This window comes from Schistocerca cancellata, chromosome 3, assembly GCF_023864275.1.
Source record: "Schistocerca cancellata isolate TAMUIC-IGC-003103 chromosome 3, iqSchCanc2.1, whole genome shotgun sequence".
In the NCBI taxonomy this organism is placed as follows: Eukaryota; Metazoa; Arthropoda; class Insecta; order Orthoptera; family Acrididae; genus Schistocerca; species Schistocerca cancellata.
Window position 1 is genome coordinate 660,037,549 of NC_064628.1, and position 21,359 is coordinate 660,058,907.

Here is a 21,359-nt window from a genome sequence, read left to right on the forward strand (position 1 = left end):
AACAAATAGAATGCTGTTCCTGTCCCAGAACATCGTACACATTACTCTTTCCACAGACACAGTTTGAACTTCATCTTCACCATCACTGTGATGCCAATGTATTGATTGCTGTTTAGTTTTGGGGTATAATGAGCAACCCATATCTCATTGCACATGATAATCTGGCCAAGATATATCAATGCTGGTTGTAAGCAACTCATTTTGTGTTTTGGTCTCAGAGTTTTTGTCACCCACCTGGCACACACTTTCTTAAACTATAGATGCTTAGTCAGTTTCATGCAACAAGGACCACATTGTCTATGGAAAATAGCTGCTGAAATCCATAATCACACAGTGATGGTTCTCCATAATGTGCTGCCATACCAACTCCATAAGGCTGACATTCATGAGGAACAATCGTCCATGGTCCTCTTCAATATGGGCACTTCGATGACCTCGGAAAATTGTGGACACCAGCATCACACCATCAGTTTGTTCATGTCGTTTGGCCCATACACGTGACACAGCTGATGACAAATTTCAATCAGCATTGTATACCGTGCTAATAACTATCACCAACTAAATGTCAAAAGCCATTGCGGCAGTGCTGCTGACAACAGTCAGATTTGTCTGGCATTCATATGATTGTTACATCATAGTTCTGTTGTGTATATGCTACATTATGGCTAAATGCATTTACTGTTATAAATAGGGTTTGAATTTCTTCAGTCTGTCGTTTAAGATAAGTCATAATGTCAGTACTGCTTCACATGTTCCTACATTTTTGTGGAACCCACACTCATCCTCCATTAGATAGACTTGTAATGTTTGTGTCTTCTAGTTACTTTCCTTTGTAAATAAAAATATAAAATATAAGGCACAGGAAATATGAAGAGTCCAGTCCAGTGCAAGAAAATCTAAGCACATCAAAATAGTGTAACTGTGCTGTAAGTTGTTACTCTACTTTGTAAAAATTGAAAAATTTGCTGCTGAAATGTCATTCTGAATCCTTTTACTGAAAACCGTAGGTACATTATTTAAATTTATTGTGAAATATATTCTGCAAGGTTAGAAGATGTAAACAATTTTTGTGTTGTGTTACACCATAAATCAGTCTGAATTGTGAATAAAGGCATTCTGAAATAAATGTCACATATTTAGTTGAAACATTTGTAGTGAACTTTAAAAAGCTGATATTTTAAAATGTTGCAAGGGAGTTAATGGCTTCATTGTAAACCATGATTCTTATTTACAACAGAATCCTCAGTACTATGATTCTTACTTACAAAAGAAACCTTGGTATTCATATGAGGTTGAGTCCCATCCGGTAAACATAGTTTTATGCATTAGTTAAAAAATAACATAGCAATCTGTTATGGGGAAGTAAAGGGGAGCAAAGCACCAACAGAAAGTGTGTACCCCTGGAAATGGTTGAGGCTAAAGTGGAATGACATGTAATTAGCTTTTAACAAGCAGTGATTCATTCTTTATAATTATGATTCTTAAATTACAGATAGCTTTGATGTTGGGTGCCATATTTATTTCTTACAGGCAGGGTACTTTCTCCATAGACAATGTTCGTGACTGTATTATGATCTTATCCGATAGCCTTACTTATTAAAGCAACTACTAATAATTTTATAGAATTCGCTGCCATTGCTTGATAGAATAGTTTCATATTTATAGAGTGGAAAAGCTAATTGATCTAAGTAACAAAAGTGAGCAATTAGCATTTATATTTATTTATTTATTATCTTAATACCTTCTCCGGTAATCACTGTACTGACATTAGTGGGTAACTGCATGCCAAAGAGATCTAAGGGCCACAGCATTACTGCTAACTTGTGTTTGAAACATTTGGATAACCGCAATTTTTTTTTAATTTAATTTTATTTTTTATGTTTATTTTTTGCTCTTTTAGTTTATTGTTCTACTTGGATTTTTGTGTTTTGTGAAACTGATGTCCCAGCTTTCAGTTCAGTGGGAAATGGGAAAGAGAAATAGAAAATGAATCTGGCTTTATAAGCAGCACTCTGCGAGGCAGTGATGTTTAAGTCTTTAAGACTTACAGATGGTTTTTGCACTCCCCAAATTTACAGCAGTTGTCTGTTATCTAGTTATAACTTGTGTGTGTGACGTGAGAGGCAATTTGGCATAGGTCAAAAACATATGTTCTCCTGCATTTTGGAGCCATGAATATGGGACTCGACAAAAGGTTGATTTTGATTTTATATTTTTATCTTGTCACTAATGGTACCTTTTATCCTGAAAGTTCATAAATATCACGACTAAACCTCTTCGATTTTGACTGAGCCTCAAAAAAAACACAAAGACCAATGGGGCTTGCTGTTAGCTGGACTTGATGGCTGTTCGTCAAAAAAGAAGATCCTGGAATTGTTTATTTCCATCTCGGAAAGCTATAATGACGTCCTTCAGTGGATCGAACAGTTTTCTCTGAACTAAGGGATCAATGTCCATCATGTGAGATTAGCAAAATTTTTGTACTTTCCGTCTGTACTGCCCTGGAGTGTGAGAGAGAAGGAAAAGAATATTCATGCTGTACTTTAATTTTTGAGAAGGGGAGTAAGGAATTTTATAACTGAATTCTAACTGCCTATCAATGTATTTAATATCAGATTGGTCAACTTAACATGGACACAGATATTTTCTGACTGAAAAATTGGAAAAAGTACGGCTGACCTATGTCATTTTTGCCTGAACATTTTCATCATTTCCAGTGGCTAAGAAAAAAATGAATAATGAATTTGCTTTAGTTCTTTCCTCCATATAGTTTTTCTCTTGTCTAGGAAGTAATGCATTTGCCAATTTGATCAACTAGTTTTTCCACCCTACATTTGTGAGTGAAACAGAGTTTGTGGTTGTAGAGTTACAACTAACTGATTATGGTTACAAAGACATAGCAGTTTTACATTATCCTTACCTTTTTAAGTGTTTGCACCCATGCTCGTGAACGTATCTGAATGTTTATTTCTTGATCTTTGATAAATTTCTTAACAACACATCTGAGACGAATACATTTTGTAGAATTGCACTGGATCAGTTGTTGAAAGTCATTGTCGGTTGCAACATCCCTTCTGAATCTATTGTAAAGCTTAAATTTATCTGTTTTCTCTTTGGATTGCTGCAAATTGGCTGAATGCCTAGAATTATCAGCATTCATGCTATCTGTTTCTTCATAGTACTCATCTTCCTCCTCATACTCATATTCTGTTTCTCCATCCACACTCTCATAATGCCTCTCTTCTGTGGCACTGGGATAAGACTGGCTATGACTCCATTGTTGAGAACTATATTTTCTGACACCACTTCCAATATCCTCAGTACTGCTGGCAAGGTGGGAATGTGCACTCTGTGCTGAGCCTGATGAATGATGCTGTGAAGCAGTGCCTCTGCTAATGTCGTTCAGTGTCCTGTGTGTCCCTGACTGACTAACAGTGTTTGGTTCGCCTGAAATCCAATAATGTTTCAACTGACCATCAGAAGTGACAGATCCAGGGAAGAGGTGTTCTTCAACATGTAAGGTATCCGAAGTCTCTTCACCTCCAAAACCAGGAGCAGGTACAAAACGAATGCCACCTTCTTTTGCAACGGGCTGCACAATACTGTGATCAGTCACCACATGTGCAGTACTACTGTACTGAGATGTATTAGGAGATGGACGATGATGTACTTGTGATGACTCATAACTTTCAACTGATTTATTGATTCCAGCACCCATAGCACCTGTTTCCACTAGACCGAAAGCTCGTTCACTGTCTTCAGAAGTAGAAAAGCTGTAGTTGCTATAATGTCGTGTAGGCTTTCCACTTTCATCCCAAGTAACTGTATAGTTTCGGTAAGTATAGATCCTTCTTCCTGTGCTAGTTTCATTGTCTGGTCCATAATAATAAGTAATATTGTATCCTTCACCACCGTCGTGTCCCTTTTCGAACTGCTGTTTATATGTTAGACCACCTCCTTCACTTACGGTCGATGACGATTGCCCTGTTGACAATTTATCTTCTGAGAAAATTCCACCCTCTGCTTTGTGTTCTACATGTGTTGTGTCTGCACCTGCTATTTGGTGATACGTAGTGTTACTAGATGTTACACGGTGTGTTTCAGTGATTGTAGATCTGCCGCCAACTGTTACTTCTGATGTAGTTTTTGATACAGAACTTCCTCCTGCATCTATGTTTCCTTGCTGAGTAGAGTAGATTGATCCTTCCAGACCTTTTCCTCTCTGTTCAATCTGCACAAACAAATAAAATAAAATAGCACATTTTAGTTATTTAACCATATTAAATGCTTTTAGAGAGAATGTTTAAGATCTACATGATACACAATTTGCATATTCGTGATCATAGTCTTGGACTTATAAAAATGATAGAAATTTGAAACTGTGCAACTGATTTATCTTCCAGTATTCTGAATATTTCAGTTCGCACTCTTAAATCTTTCCTAACTAAGTTTAACTTTAATAAATCATGAGTCAGGATTGTTTACGAGTGCTAGCTTCAAGAAGAGAAAAATGCAGTACTGTGATAGACACATACAAAAAGTAAAAATTGGGGAAGGTTAAAAAGGAAGGGCAGGTCGCTCAGACCGAAAAAAAAAAGTTCCCCAATAATAACTAGAAGAGACTTGAGCCTTCCAACAAATGATAGAATAATTACAGTTTTTTAAGTGGTTGATGTGGCAAGATATGATACAAAATAATACCATATGCTTTCTCTGAAAACTAAATGGAGCATATAGTTCATTATCACGCTTATGATGGAAATATAATAGATCTGTCTTCTTTGAGGGTGTCCACCCTGAAACCAGTATCACTGACCATGAGGTTGCTGTAGCAACAGTGATTACCAAAATACAAAGGGCAACAAATACAAGCAGAAAGATTTACATCTTCAGTTCACAAGGTTAACTGGCAGTAGGATCATATCTCAAGGTAGACAGAAGCATGTAGAGGAACTGTGGCTCAAGATTAAAGGGATGCTTTATGAATGAAAAATACATGACACCTGTTTAATATTCCACAATATTTATTATTTAACTAACTGAGTTTTGGCTGTTTGGTCATCATTGGGTAAAAAAATAAATCTGTGTGGCTCTGAATTTTAAGAGATCAAAGACTTTAAACTATAACTAAACAAATAAAAGTATTATAGAACATTACACAAGTGTTGTGTGTTTTGTTCATAATGTATGAAGTACTAAACTGTGAACCAACAGAACAGCTGATGAACACATTTAAAAAAATAGCTGACTGAGGACTATAGAACAGTTCCTTTTGGGAGAGACCCTGCTTGATAAACAGTCTGTTTCTTTACAAGTTTCTGTACACAGTGGCTACTGCACAGTTATGTAAAACATAACATTGAGCTATAGATAGAAAGATGTCAAATGAAACGTGTTTGACAATCAAAAGTCCAATATATGAAATCTTTAATGACTGCCACAGCAAAAGTAAAATGCCTCCTACAAAACACAAAGAAATTGTAATCTTATGTTAAAGCTGACAGTGGCATCATAGTTAGTGTCTAGACATATGTGGATGACACAGAAACCAAAATTGAGGATAGCAGAGCAAAAACAAATTCTGAACTCCATTTTCAAATTTCCTTTCCAAAAATGATCCAGAGGTACTGCTCCAGTTTAACACTCTCACCTCTGCAAGTATCATATAATATGGTTTTTAGCTGAGTTATCTCCTTTTTAAACAATAATATACTGTAGACCCTAGATTAAAAAACTATGCAGTGACTGGAAGAAAGCACAGGTCACAGCTGTCTACAAGAATGGTAGCTAGAAGTGATCCAGAAAACCACTATACAATGTCATTGAGATCTGTTGTTGCAGGACATTAAAACATATTCTGAGATAAAACATAGTGAGTTATCTTGAACACAGTAACCTCCTCCATAATAACAAGTTTATATTAGGAAAACACTGGTCATAGGAGAAATACTGTACTTTCCTCAGATGACACCCTAAACACCATGGATCAAGACAGTCATGTAAATGCGGTATTTCTTGACTTTTGAAAAGTTTTTGGCTTTGTACCACATCAACACATGGTAATGAGAGTACAGCCCTGTTATGTGACCTATGTTAGGATCTACCTGTTCATTTGTATTAATGACCTGGCTGACAGTATCAATAGTAACCTCAGACATTTTGCCGATGATGCAGTTATATATGAGTATAATACGACACTATCTGAAAAAAGATTCACAAATATTTAATCAGAGATTCATTAGATTTAAAAGTGGTACAAAGATTGACAACTTGCTTTAAACATTCAGATGTGTAATACAGGGTGGCCCAGGAGGAATGGTTAGAATTTAGGGACAATGTGAAACACATCTCTTCTAGTGAACAACTGTTCATAGCTCTTAAGGTATGCATTTTAGACCCAATGTTTACAAGGATTCTGCTTTGAATGTTCATCCCTGTCACATCCCTGAATACTAACCATTCTTCCTGAGACACACTGTACTGCACACTTCAAAAAATGGGTGAAACTCATAGCATTTGGCTACAACCGCTGTGAGTCTCAGTTGGAATCAGTCAACTCGTACAAAGAACAGGATGTATCAGTTTGTAGGGATATAAAATGAAATGATCACATAGGCTGAGTCATAGATAAAGCAGGTTTAATTCTAGGATAGTGGGAAAATGCAGCCTACAAATGCAACTGCTATAGAACTCTCTTCTGTTCTATCCTCAAATGTTTCTCAACCATAGCAGATAGTGCTAACAGCAGCTATTGAACATAAGCAGAGAAGTGCATCATGACTTTTCATGTAGGAGAGTCCTGGAAATGCTGGCAAAACTGAATTTTCAGGTTCCTGAGGATAGTCATCCTCCTTTGTAAGCAAGGTGGTGCAGGATAGTCATCAACCATCCTGCACCACCTTGCTTACAAAGTTTCAAGTAGCAGAATAATCCAAAATTACATCTCATCCCACTAAATATTACACATGTAAGGACCCCAAATATAACATTAGACTAACTGCAGTGTGCACAGAGGATTTTAACAGTAATTTTTTGTGCTCCATATGTGAACAAAAAGGGAAGAAATCGTAATAAGCAAAGCGCCTTTTGCTATGCACTTAACAACGATTTGCACATTGTAGATGTAGATGAGCACCCTGTCTCAAGTAATAAATTTCATATTTTATTTCCCTATTTTAATTGTAATGTTTAACATATAGTGAAGAGTATTTGACTATTTAACTGACAATTCACAAATAGAATTTTAATGCTTTGTTGAATTTCTCCATTTAACATTTAAAGCATTGTTATATAAAAATTACATTCCAATATGGTGTAGTTGGAAATGTCACATTAAAAAGAAGTGTGTTAGTTAATGAGATAAAGGTGGTTGTTGTGGTCTTCAGTTCAAAGATGGTTTGATGCAGCTTCCATGTTAATTCTTCCTGAGCAGTCTCTTCATTTCTGCATAACTACAGCAACTTACATCCATTTGAATCTGCTTACTATGTCCAAGCCTTGGTCTCCCTCTCCAATTTTACTGTCCACACTTACCCCCCCCCCCCCTCTCTCTTTCTCTCTCTCTCTCTCTCTCTCTCTCTCTCTCTCTCTCTCTCAAAGTAAACCATCCGCGATGCCTCAGGATTTCAGAATTTGTCCTAATACCCAATACCTTCTTTTGTTCAAGTTTATTTTTCCCCCTATTTGAGTCAGTAATTTATCATTAGTTATTTGATCTAACCATCTAACCTTCAGCATTCTTCAGTGGACTACAATCCAAAATCTTGTGGGAACTGTCTACCATCCAGATTTCACTTTCATACGAGGCTGTACCCCTGCCAAACAGCTTCAGAAAAGGCTCCCTAACGCTTAAATTTATATTTGATGTTAACATGTTTCAAGCCTGCATTTCATATCCCCTTTACTTCTGCCTTCATCTGTTACTTGTAGGTTCAGTATTGCTTAAATTTTCTGACATTTCTGTGGCACCAAAATGATCTCCCCCCCCCCCCCCCCCCCCTCCCCCAATATTAGCTTCCAGCAGTCATTTCATTCTTTTGTAGATAAGTTGTGTTACTATTTTGCAACCGTTAATTGTGGTTTGATAATATACATAGCTGACAGCATATACCCTCTTTGTCATTGGGATTATTACACTTTTCTCAGAGTATTTTGCCTGTCTTTTATATCCTACTTAGCAGATGGTATGGTTTTGTGTCTGGTTCTCCCAAGCATTTTAATCATTCCTTTAGGAACGTCAGGCACTCCAGGTATCTTGTTTTGACTAGGAATCCATTTCTTCTTTCATTTCCATTTCCATTACCACCACCTTTCAGATTCTCCTGACTTGCTTTGAACTGTCTGGCCATCTGAGCTCTGAATGTTCATGCAGCTGCTTCTCTTTTCTCCAAAGATATTTTCATTTTGTAACTTAAATTTGACATTTCATTTGTTACCCAAGGATGTGTTATTGTCTGCTGTCATCATTCTCTACCCATCGACCTTCTATTGTATTTCTTTTGCCTACTTCAGTCAGTTATTGCCTAATGCTCCCTTTTAAACTCTCAACAATCTTTCTATCTTCTACATTATCCAGATCATATATCCTTAACTTCCAATCATTCTGGATTTTCTACATCTTCAATCAGCATTTCATAACTAATAAATTGTGGTAGGTACCACATCTGTTCCTGGAAATACTCTGCAGTTTAAAATCTGGTTAGGAATTCTGGTGTCTCCACGTCTTCCACATGCACAAGTTTCTTTTACTGTTTATAAAACAAGGTTTACTAATGATTAAACAGTGCTCTGTGCAGAATTCTACCAGATGGCTTCCCTTTTCATTCTTTTACCCCATTCCATGTTCACCTACTACTGAATTCCTATCCCCCATCAAAATTATATTTTCAAGACATGGTGAATAATTTCCTTTATCTCATCATACATTTTTAGATCTCGTTATCTGCAGAGCAACTGTGATGTGTCTTGGGTTTTTGTTTATCTTGGCTATGATGTGATCCACATGAGTTCCAAAAGAAGTTCGATTACTCGATAAATAGTACAATTCTCAAGGCTGTGAATTCAACTAAGTACCTGGGTGTTAAAATTACGAACAACTTCAGTTGGAAAGACCACATAGATAATATTGTGGGGAAGGCGAGCCAAAGGTTGCGTTTCATTGGCAGGACACTTAGAAGATGCAACAAGTCCACTAAAGAGACAGCTTACACTACACTCGTTCGTTCTCTGTTAGAATATTGCTGCGCGGTATGGGATCCTTACCAGGTGGGATTGACGGAGGACATTGAAAGGGTGCAAAAAAGGGCAGCTCGTTTTGTATTATCACGTAATAGGGGAGAGAGTGTGGCAGATATGAAATGCGAATTGGGATGGAAGTAATTACAGCAAAGACGTTTTTCGTCGCGGCGAGATCTATTTACGAAATTTCAGTCACCAACTTTCTCTTCCGAATGCGAAAATATTTTGTTGAGCCAAACCTACATAGGTAGGAATGATCATCAAAATAAAAAATAAGAGAAATCAGAGCTCGAACAGAAAGGTTTAGGTGTTCGTTTTTCCCGCGCGCTGTTCGGGAGTGGAATGGTAGAGAGATAGTATGATTGTGGTTCGATGAACCCTCTGCCAAGCACTTAAATGTGAATTGCAGAGTAATCTTGTAGATGTAAATGTAGATGTAGATAATGTGGTCATCTTGTTGTTCATAGTAAGACAATCACATTCCCGTTTTAAAATCTTACTCCTACATTACCTTTATTTGGTTTTGTATCATTTCTCTGCACAATCTGTCCATATCTCTTTTTAAATTATCTAACCTACCCATCAGATTAAATAGCTAACAGTCCACACTCCTACTGGTAGAAAGTTACATTTGTATTTTCTGATGACAAAATCCTCCCAAGTAGTCCCTGCCCAGAAGTCCAAATGGGGGACTATTTTAACTCCAGAATATTTTGCCCAAGAGGTGCCGTCATCATTTAACCATACAGTAGAGCCACATGACCTCAGGAAATATAATGTTTGTACTTTCTCCTTGCTTTCAGCTGTGACATAGTTAAAACACAGCATGGCCAGATTGGTTGATGGTACAAGGTAAGATCCTCTAATCATGCAAACTGTTGATCTGGCGACTACTGAACAGGCTGCTGTCCCTCTTCAGAAACCACAAGTTAGTCTGGCCTCTCCACAGATAACCTTCCAATGTGGTTGTGTCTACATTAGTGCTATCTGTTATGGCACATAAGCTATCCCATTATGTCAAAGTCCATGGTTTGTGGGAGAAATATAGATGACAACATGACTATATAAAACATTTGTGCTTTCTGCATATTAATTTCCAATACTTTTTATGGAGATATTTTTCAGTAAAGAAGACATAATATTGTATGAGTAATCATAGCATATTTATAAATTCGTTTTCAGATTTGAAGAACTTTATATCATTTTTACATTCAGCATCTGTACATTTTTCATGAAGTGATGTAACAGAAATAAACAATGTTCAGCATATACCACGACTGAATTGATTAAAAGCATCCATATTTTCATAAAGTTTTAAGCTGATACCAATCAGCATATGTAACATATTGTAATACAGTGTTAACTATAAAAGAATCTAGAGCTTGTAGTTTTTATATATTTACATTTTATTTTGCTCAGAACTCTGTGGTAATATTCTTTAAATACCATAGCTATTTTAACAATTCGAACATCATTATCACATATTGTCGTAATATACTACCAAATCAGTTGGTATGTTTTAAATGCCCACAAAGAACAAACAGTGTTTCTGTTTGATCTGTTAATTGTTAATACAGCAGTTTTCTTTAAACTTTGACAAGAGGTTTTCTCTCTGATATTTTGATTTTTATCCACATAATATGGTACTTGATAGCTAATGAACAAAAATAATGCATACAAAAGAACTCATTGTGAATGAGATGGAAATATAGATGCAACAAGTATGTACACTGGTGGAAAAAATAAGTATTTGATCAGCAGCTGAATAACAACAGTAAACAAAAATTAAACCATTAGAGTTGTGGTTTCACTCAAATAGATGACAACTGAAAAATCTGTAAGTAATGATGAAAAAGGTAAGACTTAAAACTGAATCAAACAATTGTAATGAATAGAGAAATAAACCAGCATGGATTAGTAGCAAGAAGAAAAATGAACTATGACAACTAAGAGGGTCAATGTAGGACACAGAGAGAATGAAGATGAAGGAATTAATTAAGATTTAACATTGGTGGTCATGAGAATATACAGTGTGCTAACAGTTAACTCATTGTGGAATTTAGTTATAGAGCATGATGATGGTAGTGAAACATTACCAAAATCATTTGAACATTGTTAAAGGATAGCTGGGTACTTCTGGAAATGGTAATGTGTAGAAGTCTGAAATGGAACATTAATTTTTCAATACATGTAGCTTGTACGTTCTGTAAGTCCAAAAAGTTAAATCTTGGTTATTTGAGGGAACAATAAAACTTGACAAACAGACAGTGAAGTTTTCCTTACCTTTAGAGTAAAAGGATTTGCATCTACCAGCTTGTCACAGACAATAGGACCACTGACGTCAGGTTGCTCCAGTACATAAAAGAAGGGATCACCTTAACATATAAGAGAATTTATTTGATGTTAAATGTTTGATTTTAATACTGCATCATTAAATATAATATTATTTAAAACATGCATCAAATTGTACCTGCAAGTGTGTACATTGGCCAAAGGACATACACTTCAGCTTCCACAATGTCAGATGGCCCTTGATTGACTATTGTGTATGTATGTGTCACCTGGGGTCCAATCTCTGACTCACGAGTTATATTGACAGCACTGTAGGCTGTTGCATTATAATATAATTCTTGTGGATTTGATGCTCTGCAATAGAAGTATCACATCAATTACAAAGTTTCATATGTTCATCGCTGAGTAATTGAATTACAGATAATGTCTGCATTGGAGAGAGTGATAATGTCACTAAAGGAAATGGAATAGTTCAGCTTATCACATCACATCACATAACTGGATTGTTATCAAGCCTTTTACTGGCTGTTTGCTTGAGGGTCCAGCAAAATATTGACAAGGCCACTGTATTTGATAGTAGGTGTGAGATTGTAATATACTCAGTCTCCAAAGTTGCGTAGGTACTAGTTCTTCCAAGTGCCACTATTCAAAGGGTACACCATAAACACATCATTTCAAGCAAAACTTGTTGCAAGAATGAACTACAATGTGTAAACTGTAAATAATTTGTAACTAAAGGCAACAACTCAATAAGTAGTAGAGGTGTTTGGTCATTGACAGACACACAGACAAGACTGAAAACTCTCTCTCTCTCTCTCTCTCTCTCTCTCTCTCTCTCTCTCTCTCTCTTTCACACACACACACACACACACACACACACACACACACACATATACACACGTGTGTGTGTGTGTGTGTGTGTGTGTGTGGGGGGGGGGGGGGGGGCACATGCACATGCGCATGTGTGTAGACGTTCTAGCCCAAAACAGAATTAATCTGAAAGCTAGAGGATTTTTCTACCTTTGCTTCCCAATTACTTAAGAGTCTACCAGAACTTCCCCTGTAGAGGTTCTGTCTGCATAGATGGGCCACAGTAGGCAAGTCATTAAGCTGGTTCAATGCTGGACAGCAATAAGCAGTGAATACTCATACATTTCAGAACCACACAGGTACCATAATTCCTGTCTGCTACAACTCCTATAGCAAACGTGCGGAAAGCTATAATATCTCTGTCATAATAACTCTCCAGTCCTGGAAGTGGCTTCTCGTCTCCTCTTACTATAGCCAAGGTCATCCATGAATTTCCTGTTACAACCTCTGTAGTAGTGCAAGAAAAATTAATCTTACACCCTACAAATGTAATTGGACCAGTAAGAAGTTCTAGTTGAGAGACTTCAGTAGGAGTAATATAAAAGCTGCTGACAGTCTTGTATACTCCTCATCATGCATCACAGGGCACATAGATTAGCATAAGTACAGAAACATCATCATTTGATGTTGAAATTGTGGGAACAGTAAACCTGAGCTGTCGAGGTACGATACATGTTATGGTGATGGCTGGGTATGAGTATGTCAAAAACTACATCATATGATGCATCCCTGTTTCCAGAAGGGCACAATTCACACAATTAGTGGTTGCAGTCTTATGTAGGCAATCTTTAAAAGGGATGAAATAAGGTTTCTGATTTGTCTGTGACTGTCTGTCACCAGCGAGTAATACAGGGACCTTTGGTCAAATCATGTGCATAGTTTCTTTCGTCTACAACACATCACAAGCAATATGCAGCACAACTTCATTCCTGATGAACACTCCACAGACATGCTCATGCACCCCCATCCCTCTGAGTCACCTAGTTTTGACACTCTAGAGGTGGCATCAAACAAGATGTGCTGGCCTTGGACCCACCTGTGACTAATCTCCAAGAGTTATGAACAATAGTTGAGTGGTAATGAATCAGAACAACTCCAAACACTTTGGTGTCTTGTGGAGTCACTGTCACAATTCTTGCCACCATCATCAGGGCAAAAGAGGCTTCTACATTCTGTTAGTTATATCTGAGTAATTCAATTCCTCATAAATGTACATTATATAAACCAAGGAATATTCATAAACCGTAGTAAGCAAAATCTCATAGTTATGTAAACAGTGTTGAATTCATTGTACACTCACATGTCCATAATCAGTATTGGTAGAAGCATTGCTTTCATGCATCCTAACTTCAAGGAGGAAAGGCACTTCTCATTTTTTTAAAACCCACTCGCTGTCATATGCTCGGAAGTAACATGTTCCTAATTTGAGAAATGGTGACAACCTGGAGCTAGTCAAGCAATGCCCCAACACTCCATATGTAGCAGTTTGAGATTACAGCTTTTAGGGCATACAAAGGTGTAATAAAGGAAAAAATATAGAGGCAATTAGAAAATAAATTATTTTCTAACATCTCATAACTGTAATAAAATAAAGAAGGAAAATATTTCTAGTTATAAAGAAGGTGCACAGAGAGATATACAGGCTGTTTGGGGAGGAAAGGTCAATATTTTAAACAGTGATAGTATAAGTAACTCTGAACAAAAAATGTTTTATGAACATAGGTCTGCAAATGCTTCATTAGGGAGGTATGGGTATTGAAAGGAACTTTAATTCTGCAAAATTGATGTGCACAACATGAACGTATATGTAATACAACTGGACCGTGATATGATGTGATTTTCTTGCAAACAATGCATGGGTACATGCCATCTTTATGCTATTCAACCCAACACATATTATGGTCATGTGACATACGTAGTACAATCACCCTTTGTTTGCGCAGTTGTGCCATGTAAGCCGCATTGTGAAGTGTACCAGTGACTGATCGGTTAGCTGTGTAGTGTATGTGTTAACTGTGTTCTTACAAGTGCTGCTAATAATGCCATGCATCAACAGTAATGAAGAATATGTAGATATGGTGTATGTTTGTGGCTTCTGCTACAGTAGCGCTACAGCTGCAAGAGAATGCCACAGGCACTTTCTGACTCCATGATTACCTGATCACACTGTGTTTACCAAAGTGTTTATCACTTTGCATTCAACAGGCTCTCTTCCAAGTAGACATTTTTCATCTGAGCGCACACATGAACAAACTTTGCAAGAACAGGAAGAAATTATCACAAGCGTTGAGCAAAGTCCCAGTACGAGCATACGAAGAATGTTCCCCCGTATGAATATCCCAGAGACATGTGCATGGGAAACATTACATGTGGAAAACCTGTATCCATTTCACATACAGCGTGTCCAAAATCTCCACATTGGTAACAATGCCCAATGACTTCAATTCTGTCACTGGGTAATTGAGAATAACCATTTGCTTCCATACATACTATTTGTTGACGAAGCCTAATTTTCACGACATGTAATAAACAGCACACGCAATAGTCATCAATGGTCACGGGAAAATACATACGCTTCAGTGGATAGCAATTTCCAAGTTTGTTTTGCCTTAAAAGTTTGGTACGGCATGATCGTTACCTTTTGATAGGTCCATTTATTATCAATCAGTGATTGACAGGAGAGAGGTACCTGTATTTTTTGGAAAATTCATTTGTGGAACTATTGGTAGACATTCCTTTAGCTAAGTGAACTGAAATGTACTTTCAACATGATGGTGCCCCTCCACACGTTACCTTACATGTGAGGGATCATCTCAACCGCGCCTACTCTAATTGCAGGATTGACTGTGGTGGTGCTATTAACTGGCCTCCAAGATCACCTGTCCTTATGCCTCTAGATTTCTGTGTATGGCGGTTGGATGAAATCAGAGGTGCGCAAAGTGAAAGTAAATAAATGAGATGAACTGCTTCATCGCATCATGCTGAATTGATTAGGAACTAACCATGGGCAATTGAACAAGCAACATAACATGTTATCACTAGAGCTCAAAAGTGCATTGATGTTGGTGCTGGGATATTTGAACCTGTTCTGTGAACTGTATAACATCTGTACGATCAGTGTTAAAGCCATTTGTAAAAGACGTGGTTCGTCTTTTTCAACTGAATACATGTAACATGCATGTTGTAATGCATTATATAGTAAATGCAAAATAAATAAACATTTTGTAAAACTGTTTAATGTAATTATACTTCTCTTTAACATTGTTTTCAAGAAAATCATGTTATGGTCCAGTTGTGCATATATGTTCATGTTGTGCACATCAGTTTTGCAGAATTAAAGTTCCTTTCAATACCCATCCCTCTCTAGCGAAGCATTTGTGAACCTGTGTTCATATAACACTTTTTGTTCAGAATTACTTATACTATCACTGTGTAAAATATTGACCTTTCCTCCCCAAACACCCTGTATATGACTTAGGAACAAAGGTTCCTATTCTATTTCTCTATGAGCTATCACTTGGCAGGTAGAATTTTTTTATGGCTTTCTACCTTCTTCCGGTAATCTTTTCAGCATTTCATTCCTCACCCAATTCAAGAAATGTGTGTAGATGGATATTCAACATTCTTAATTACAAATAAAGTGAAACAGCTCAGTACCTGATTAGAGATGAGTGCAATAAAAGAATTGCTATCATTAGGCTAGAAATATACTGCAGACATACTAGTTCATCATCCAAGGAGGACTAATTAAGCAAGCTTAATGAATTTATAAATAATTTGGCAGAAAAATATAATTATGCACAAGTCAAACAGCAATAAATGCTTGACACAATGGCCAACACTGAAGTGATGTTCAGACTATAACTGAAGCGTGAGTCGCACATAGGCACAACAAAAAGACTCTCACAATTATAGCTTTTGGCTGTTAAGGCCTTTGTCAACAATAGACAGACACACGTGCATGTGCACGCACACACACACAACTGCAGTCCCAGGCAACTGAAATCACACTGCGAGCAGCAGCACCAATGCATGATGGGAGTGGTGACTGGGTGGGGTAAGGAGAAGGCTGGAGCTGGAAGGGGGGGGGGATAGTATGGTGGAGGTGGCGGACAGCAAAGTGTTGCAGGTTAGACTGAAGGCAGGGGAGATGTGAGGCGGGTGGGGAGGGGGGGGGGAGAGCGGGGTAGCGGAAAAGGAGAGAAATAAAAATACTGGGTGTGGTAGTGGAATGATGACTGCGTAGTGCTGTAATGGGAACAGGGAAGGGGCTGGATGGGTGAGGACAGTGACTGTTTGACTTTGTTAGTCACTGTCCTCACCCATCCAGCCCCTTCCCTGTTCCCGTTCCAGCACTACTCAGCCGTCATTCCACCACCCCACGCAGTCTTTTTATTTCTCTCCTTTTCCACTACTTCCCCCAACCCCCCATCTCTCCCCTACCCACAGTCTAACCTGCGGCATTTTGCTGTGCACGACTCCCACATTACTATCCCTCCCCCCTTCCTTCTCCAGGCTCCTCCTTACCCCCACCCAGTTGCGACTCCCATCATGCACTGGTGCTGCTGCTCACAGTGTGAGTTCAGTTGCCTGAGTCTGCAGTCGTGTGTGTGTGTGTGCGTGTGTGTGTGTGTGTGTGTGTGTGTTGTTGACAAATGCGTTAATGGCCGAAAGCTATAATTGTGAGAGTCTTTTTGTTATGCCTATCTGTGACTCAGGATCTCCACTATATAATGAGTAGCAACTTTCCTTCTCATAATATTCTTACATTCCATCCTGAATTTTCCATTGTTTGAAGCATGATAAAGCTGTATCAGTCACAAAATTTACTTACAAGAAATCACTGTTAGTACATGGCACAAAGTGGCAGCAATTATTCTTCAGTTAATATCTCAGATGCTGAAAGTGGTAGTTGGTACTGAACTAATATGTTGCCAAGCTACTGAGGTTACAGTCGAGACAATCCAGGTCTGAATCCTTGTGCAGCTATCCTGTGTCAACTTGTCCATGTTTTTCTTAAACATTCAGTTTAAATATCTGAATGCTTCTTCAGCAAATCAACAACTGATTCTTTTTCTACTGTTGTCAAAACAGAACTCAAGTTCCTTCTCTAATGGACATTTGAAATATCCATCTCATAAACAACTCCCCCCCCCCCCCCCCCCCCCCAATCTCCCCTGTAGTAAAAGACTGAAAGAGGACACCATTCTGAAGATAAGACATTCTATATAGGCAACTATTTGTCAAAAACTTCATCGTGATGATGGGATCACTGGAAATAATTCAAATATGATTTTAACAGTTCAGTGAACATTGTTAGTGATAAACAATGTTTGATAGATCATTACACCGCATCCACATCCAAGGGTTCTATGTAATTAAGTTGGAGTGAAGAATGAAATATAATGTACATGTGACATATAGTAATATACTGAAAAGAATAATTAGCCTATGCAAAGCAATGAAACAACGCCACATACCCAAAGTTAGTACATGGTAAAGTGGCTGTGTGTGTGCGCAACACAAGACACTTCATAACAAAATATAAAATAAATATAATTTAGTGAGCCTATGAGGAATATCAATCTGAATAACTTCTAACTGAATGTATAGCATAACAGCAGTAACTACAAAGTGTACAACTTAGCTTCCACCGTTTGCCGATAGGTGGCGACAATGGTAAGTAGCGGTCAAAAGAAACAGATCGCAGACATCAGGCAGTTACCTTGGACCTCAGTCAAAATAACCTCATTGAAACATTAGTTGATTTGTGTCTGCATCATAAAGTTGTTCTTGATTGAAAATGTCAGTTTACAAGCCTAATTCTTGTCATTTGCGGGCGGTGTTACTGTTTTGTTTCAATGTGAAGAAAACGGCAGCTGAGTCTCATAAAATGTTCTCAAGTACATTTGGTAAGGACACTATTAGTGAAAGAATGTATCATGAGTGGTTTCAATGCTTCAAAAACAGTGATTGTAATGTCGTAGACCGGTATAGCGGTGGAAGAGAGAATGTTTTCAAAGATGCAGAATAGGAGACATTGCTGAGTGAAGACTTACATCAAATTCAAGAAGAATTGGCACAATTAGTGGGAGTGATGCAGCAAGTCATTTCAAAATGTCTCAAGGCTATGGGCATGATTCAGAAAGAAGGAACTTGGATCCCGTGTGAGCTGAAACCAAGAGACATTGAAAGGCGTTTGTGTTTGTGAACAGTTGCTTCAGAGGCAAAAACAGAAGGGATTTCTGCATCGCATTGTGACCGGGGATGAAAAATGGGTTCATTATGATAACCATAAATGCAAATAATCATGGGGATATCCCGGCAATGTTTCAATGTCGACAGCCAAACCGAATATTCACGGCTCCAAGATCTTGCTCTCCATTTAGTGGGACCAGCTTGGCGTCGTGTACTATGAGGTGTTAAAACCAAGTGAAACAATCATAGGTGCTTGTTATCAAATGCAATTAATGTATTTGAGCAGAGCATTAGAAGACAAATGGCCACAATACAGCGAGAGGCATGATAAAGTGATTTTGCAGCACGGCAACAATTGACACCACGTTGCAAAATAGGTCAAAAACGTACTTGGAAAATTTAAAATGGGAAGTCCTACCCCACCTGCCATATTCTCCAGACATTGCTCCCTTTGACTATCACCTGTTTAGATCAATGGCACATAGCCTGGCTGACCAACACTCCTGATCTCATTAAGAAGCCACAAATTGGATTAATTTGTGGATCGCTTCAAAATATGGACAATTTTTTCGATGTGGGATTCATACACTGCCCAAAAGATGGGAGAAAGTAGTGGCCAGCGACGGAAAATACTTTGAATGATACATGTGTAACCAATTTGTTTCATTAAAGCCTCAAATGTTGGGGAAAAAATGGTGGAAGCAAAGTTGTACATGTTGTACTTTGGAATGGTCATGTTTTATTGGAAGAGTAAAATGCACAATGAGCATGTGGACCAAACAGGGATGAAGTCATATGAACATATGCAGAACACAGTTATATGGTGCAATATAACGTATCAATTTGATAATGTGGTGTGTTGCCTAACGTTTATCTAACCAACAAATGAGGTCTGTAACATTTGAAAGTCTTTTTATTAGTTAAGAAATTTAGGATCACAAACTGTTTGGAAGTTTTTGCCATTGTTCATGCATTTACATGGCTATGGATGGATGCCATGCATCTTCTGGGAGTACAGCAGTTGCAGCTTTATCATGATTTTAGATACCTGTTGAGCTTTCAGTTATTCCACACTGCACTATCCTGTCTTGGTGATGTGGGGCATGCCTTGGAAAAAGTGTACTGTGACAATAATGATGATCTCATCAAGAACAGGAGAATCATCTCAGTATATGTCAAATATGTATTACTTCTGTGGTGTTATCATTCCTGAGTTGAGGTTATTGTGGTGTTTCTATACGGAGATGGTAATATGAACAGCTACTGTATTTGAGAGTAAGAATATATGTCACATTAATTTGAGAAGTCTCATATTTATTTTCCAAATTGGGTATTTTGCTGTACTTTTGGCTTCCAGTGACCACTGCAGAATTTGGAAAACAAAGTCCCAGCTGTTCAAAATTGTCAGCCATGAAGAAGTAACAAGGTGAGTAAATTAATATACTGAAGTTACAGCTCACAAATAAACTAGTCATCTACAACCAACAGGAACACCGCAATTGATACATATGTGTTATTTACTTCATATTCCAAGATTTTCAATTGTAAATTTTTGGATGTTTTAAAATGAGCTGCAAAGGAGAAAGAAATCTGTTCCATATTTAAAAATAGTACTGCATGCATGCTGTAGAATTCATCCCTATGAATCTAAAAAAGACATGTATTTGTTTTCTATTACTCACCCCATGACTGAGATGTCTGTTTTTATGGAGATAGGTACACTGAAACGTTTTACATTGTCTTCCAAGGAACTAGCATTTTCTGGGTTGGTGCTATTTATTTCTGTTACAAATTCATACTGTGGTTTCAAATTCTCTTTGTAGAATGGCTCCAGAACAACTTTGTAATGCAACTGTAAACAATAAAGGAACATTTACGATAGTTTACATATATCTGACTTATGTTGACTGTACGACTCTAGAAGTATTGATAACATTCATCATTAATCTACACCCACCATAATGCGTTTTTGAATGAAGGTTCCTGTTTAACATACAAATCATCATGACTCCAGAAATAAATTGTCACTTATATGTATATGGATGTATTTGTAATGCTATGAGATTGAGGTCAAATTATTCATAACTGATGTAACAGAAAACTTCTAAGTGGAAGTGTAATAGATTGTATCAAATAGATACAGCATACACACATGAATGATTATTAAAAATGTTGCAGTATACTTTTTTCTTGTTCATATTCTTTGGCAATGATAGTTTTGTGTAGATGCACATGCAGTTAATCCATGCCTGAGTCATTTTTGTCATCTGTCAATGTCATTATACACATTTTCTTACAAACTTAATTGTGTTATCCCTACCCCATAAGAAACAGAAACACACACATAATATTCAGTTACAGCTCTGTTTTAGTCTAATTTTCCCAATGACCTGCATAATTTTGAGGGAAAAGTGATTATTTCTCACATTTGCATAGAGATGACAACAATATTAGTAAAATTTTGTTACTATTCTATAGGTACACACTATGTAATAACATGAATCAAGTGTCACAACTTTATCTATGGAAAAGATTTGTTAATGTATTTCTTTGTCTTGGTGATTTCTCAACAGCAGAAAATCATACAAATTTGGTAACAGTTAATAAGGATTCTACTGCTTCATTTTGAAAAGTCAAGAAAGGGATGGCTAAATTCAAACATGGTCAAAGTTCTGTTGATGATGTTCAAAGTGCAGGACATCTCAAAACACAACCACAGCAAATAATCAAAAAGGTGCACAATTTGGCACTGGATGATCAAC

The 21,359-nt window shown here is 37.4% G+C and overlaps 1 protein-coding gene across 1 annotated transcript in view; it reads right to left on the reverse strand.

Annotated features, from left to right (window-relative positions):
• Nucleotides 1–21,359, reverse strand: part of LOC126175631 (integrin alpha-PS2-like) — a 402,904-nt gene that overhangs the window by 3,837 nt on the left and 377,708 nt on the right. Inside the window, exons 15-18 of the mRNA XM_049922517.1 lie at nt 20,280–20,449; nt 11,708–11,883; nt 11,521–11,612; nt 2,921–4,231 (exon numbers count right to left, since the gene is read on the reverse strand). Coding sequence (XP_049778474.1) covers nt 2,921–4,231; nt 11,521–11,612; nt 11,708–11,883; nt 20,280–20,449 — 1,749 coding nt within the window. The remainder of the gene's footprint in view (nt 1–2,920; nt 4,232–11,520; nt 11,613–11,707; nt 11,884–20,279; nt 20,450–21,359) is intronic.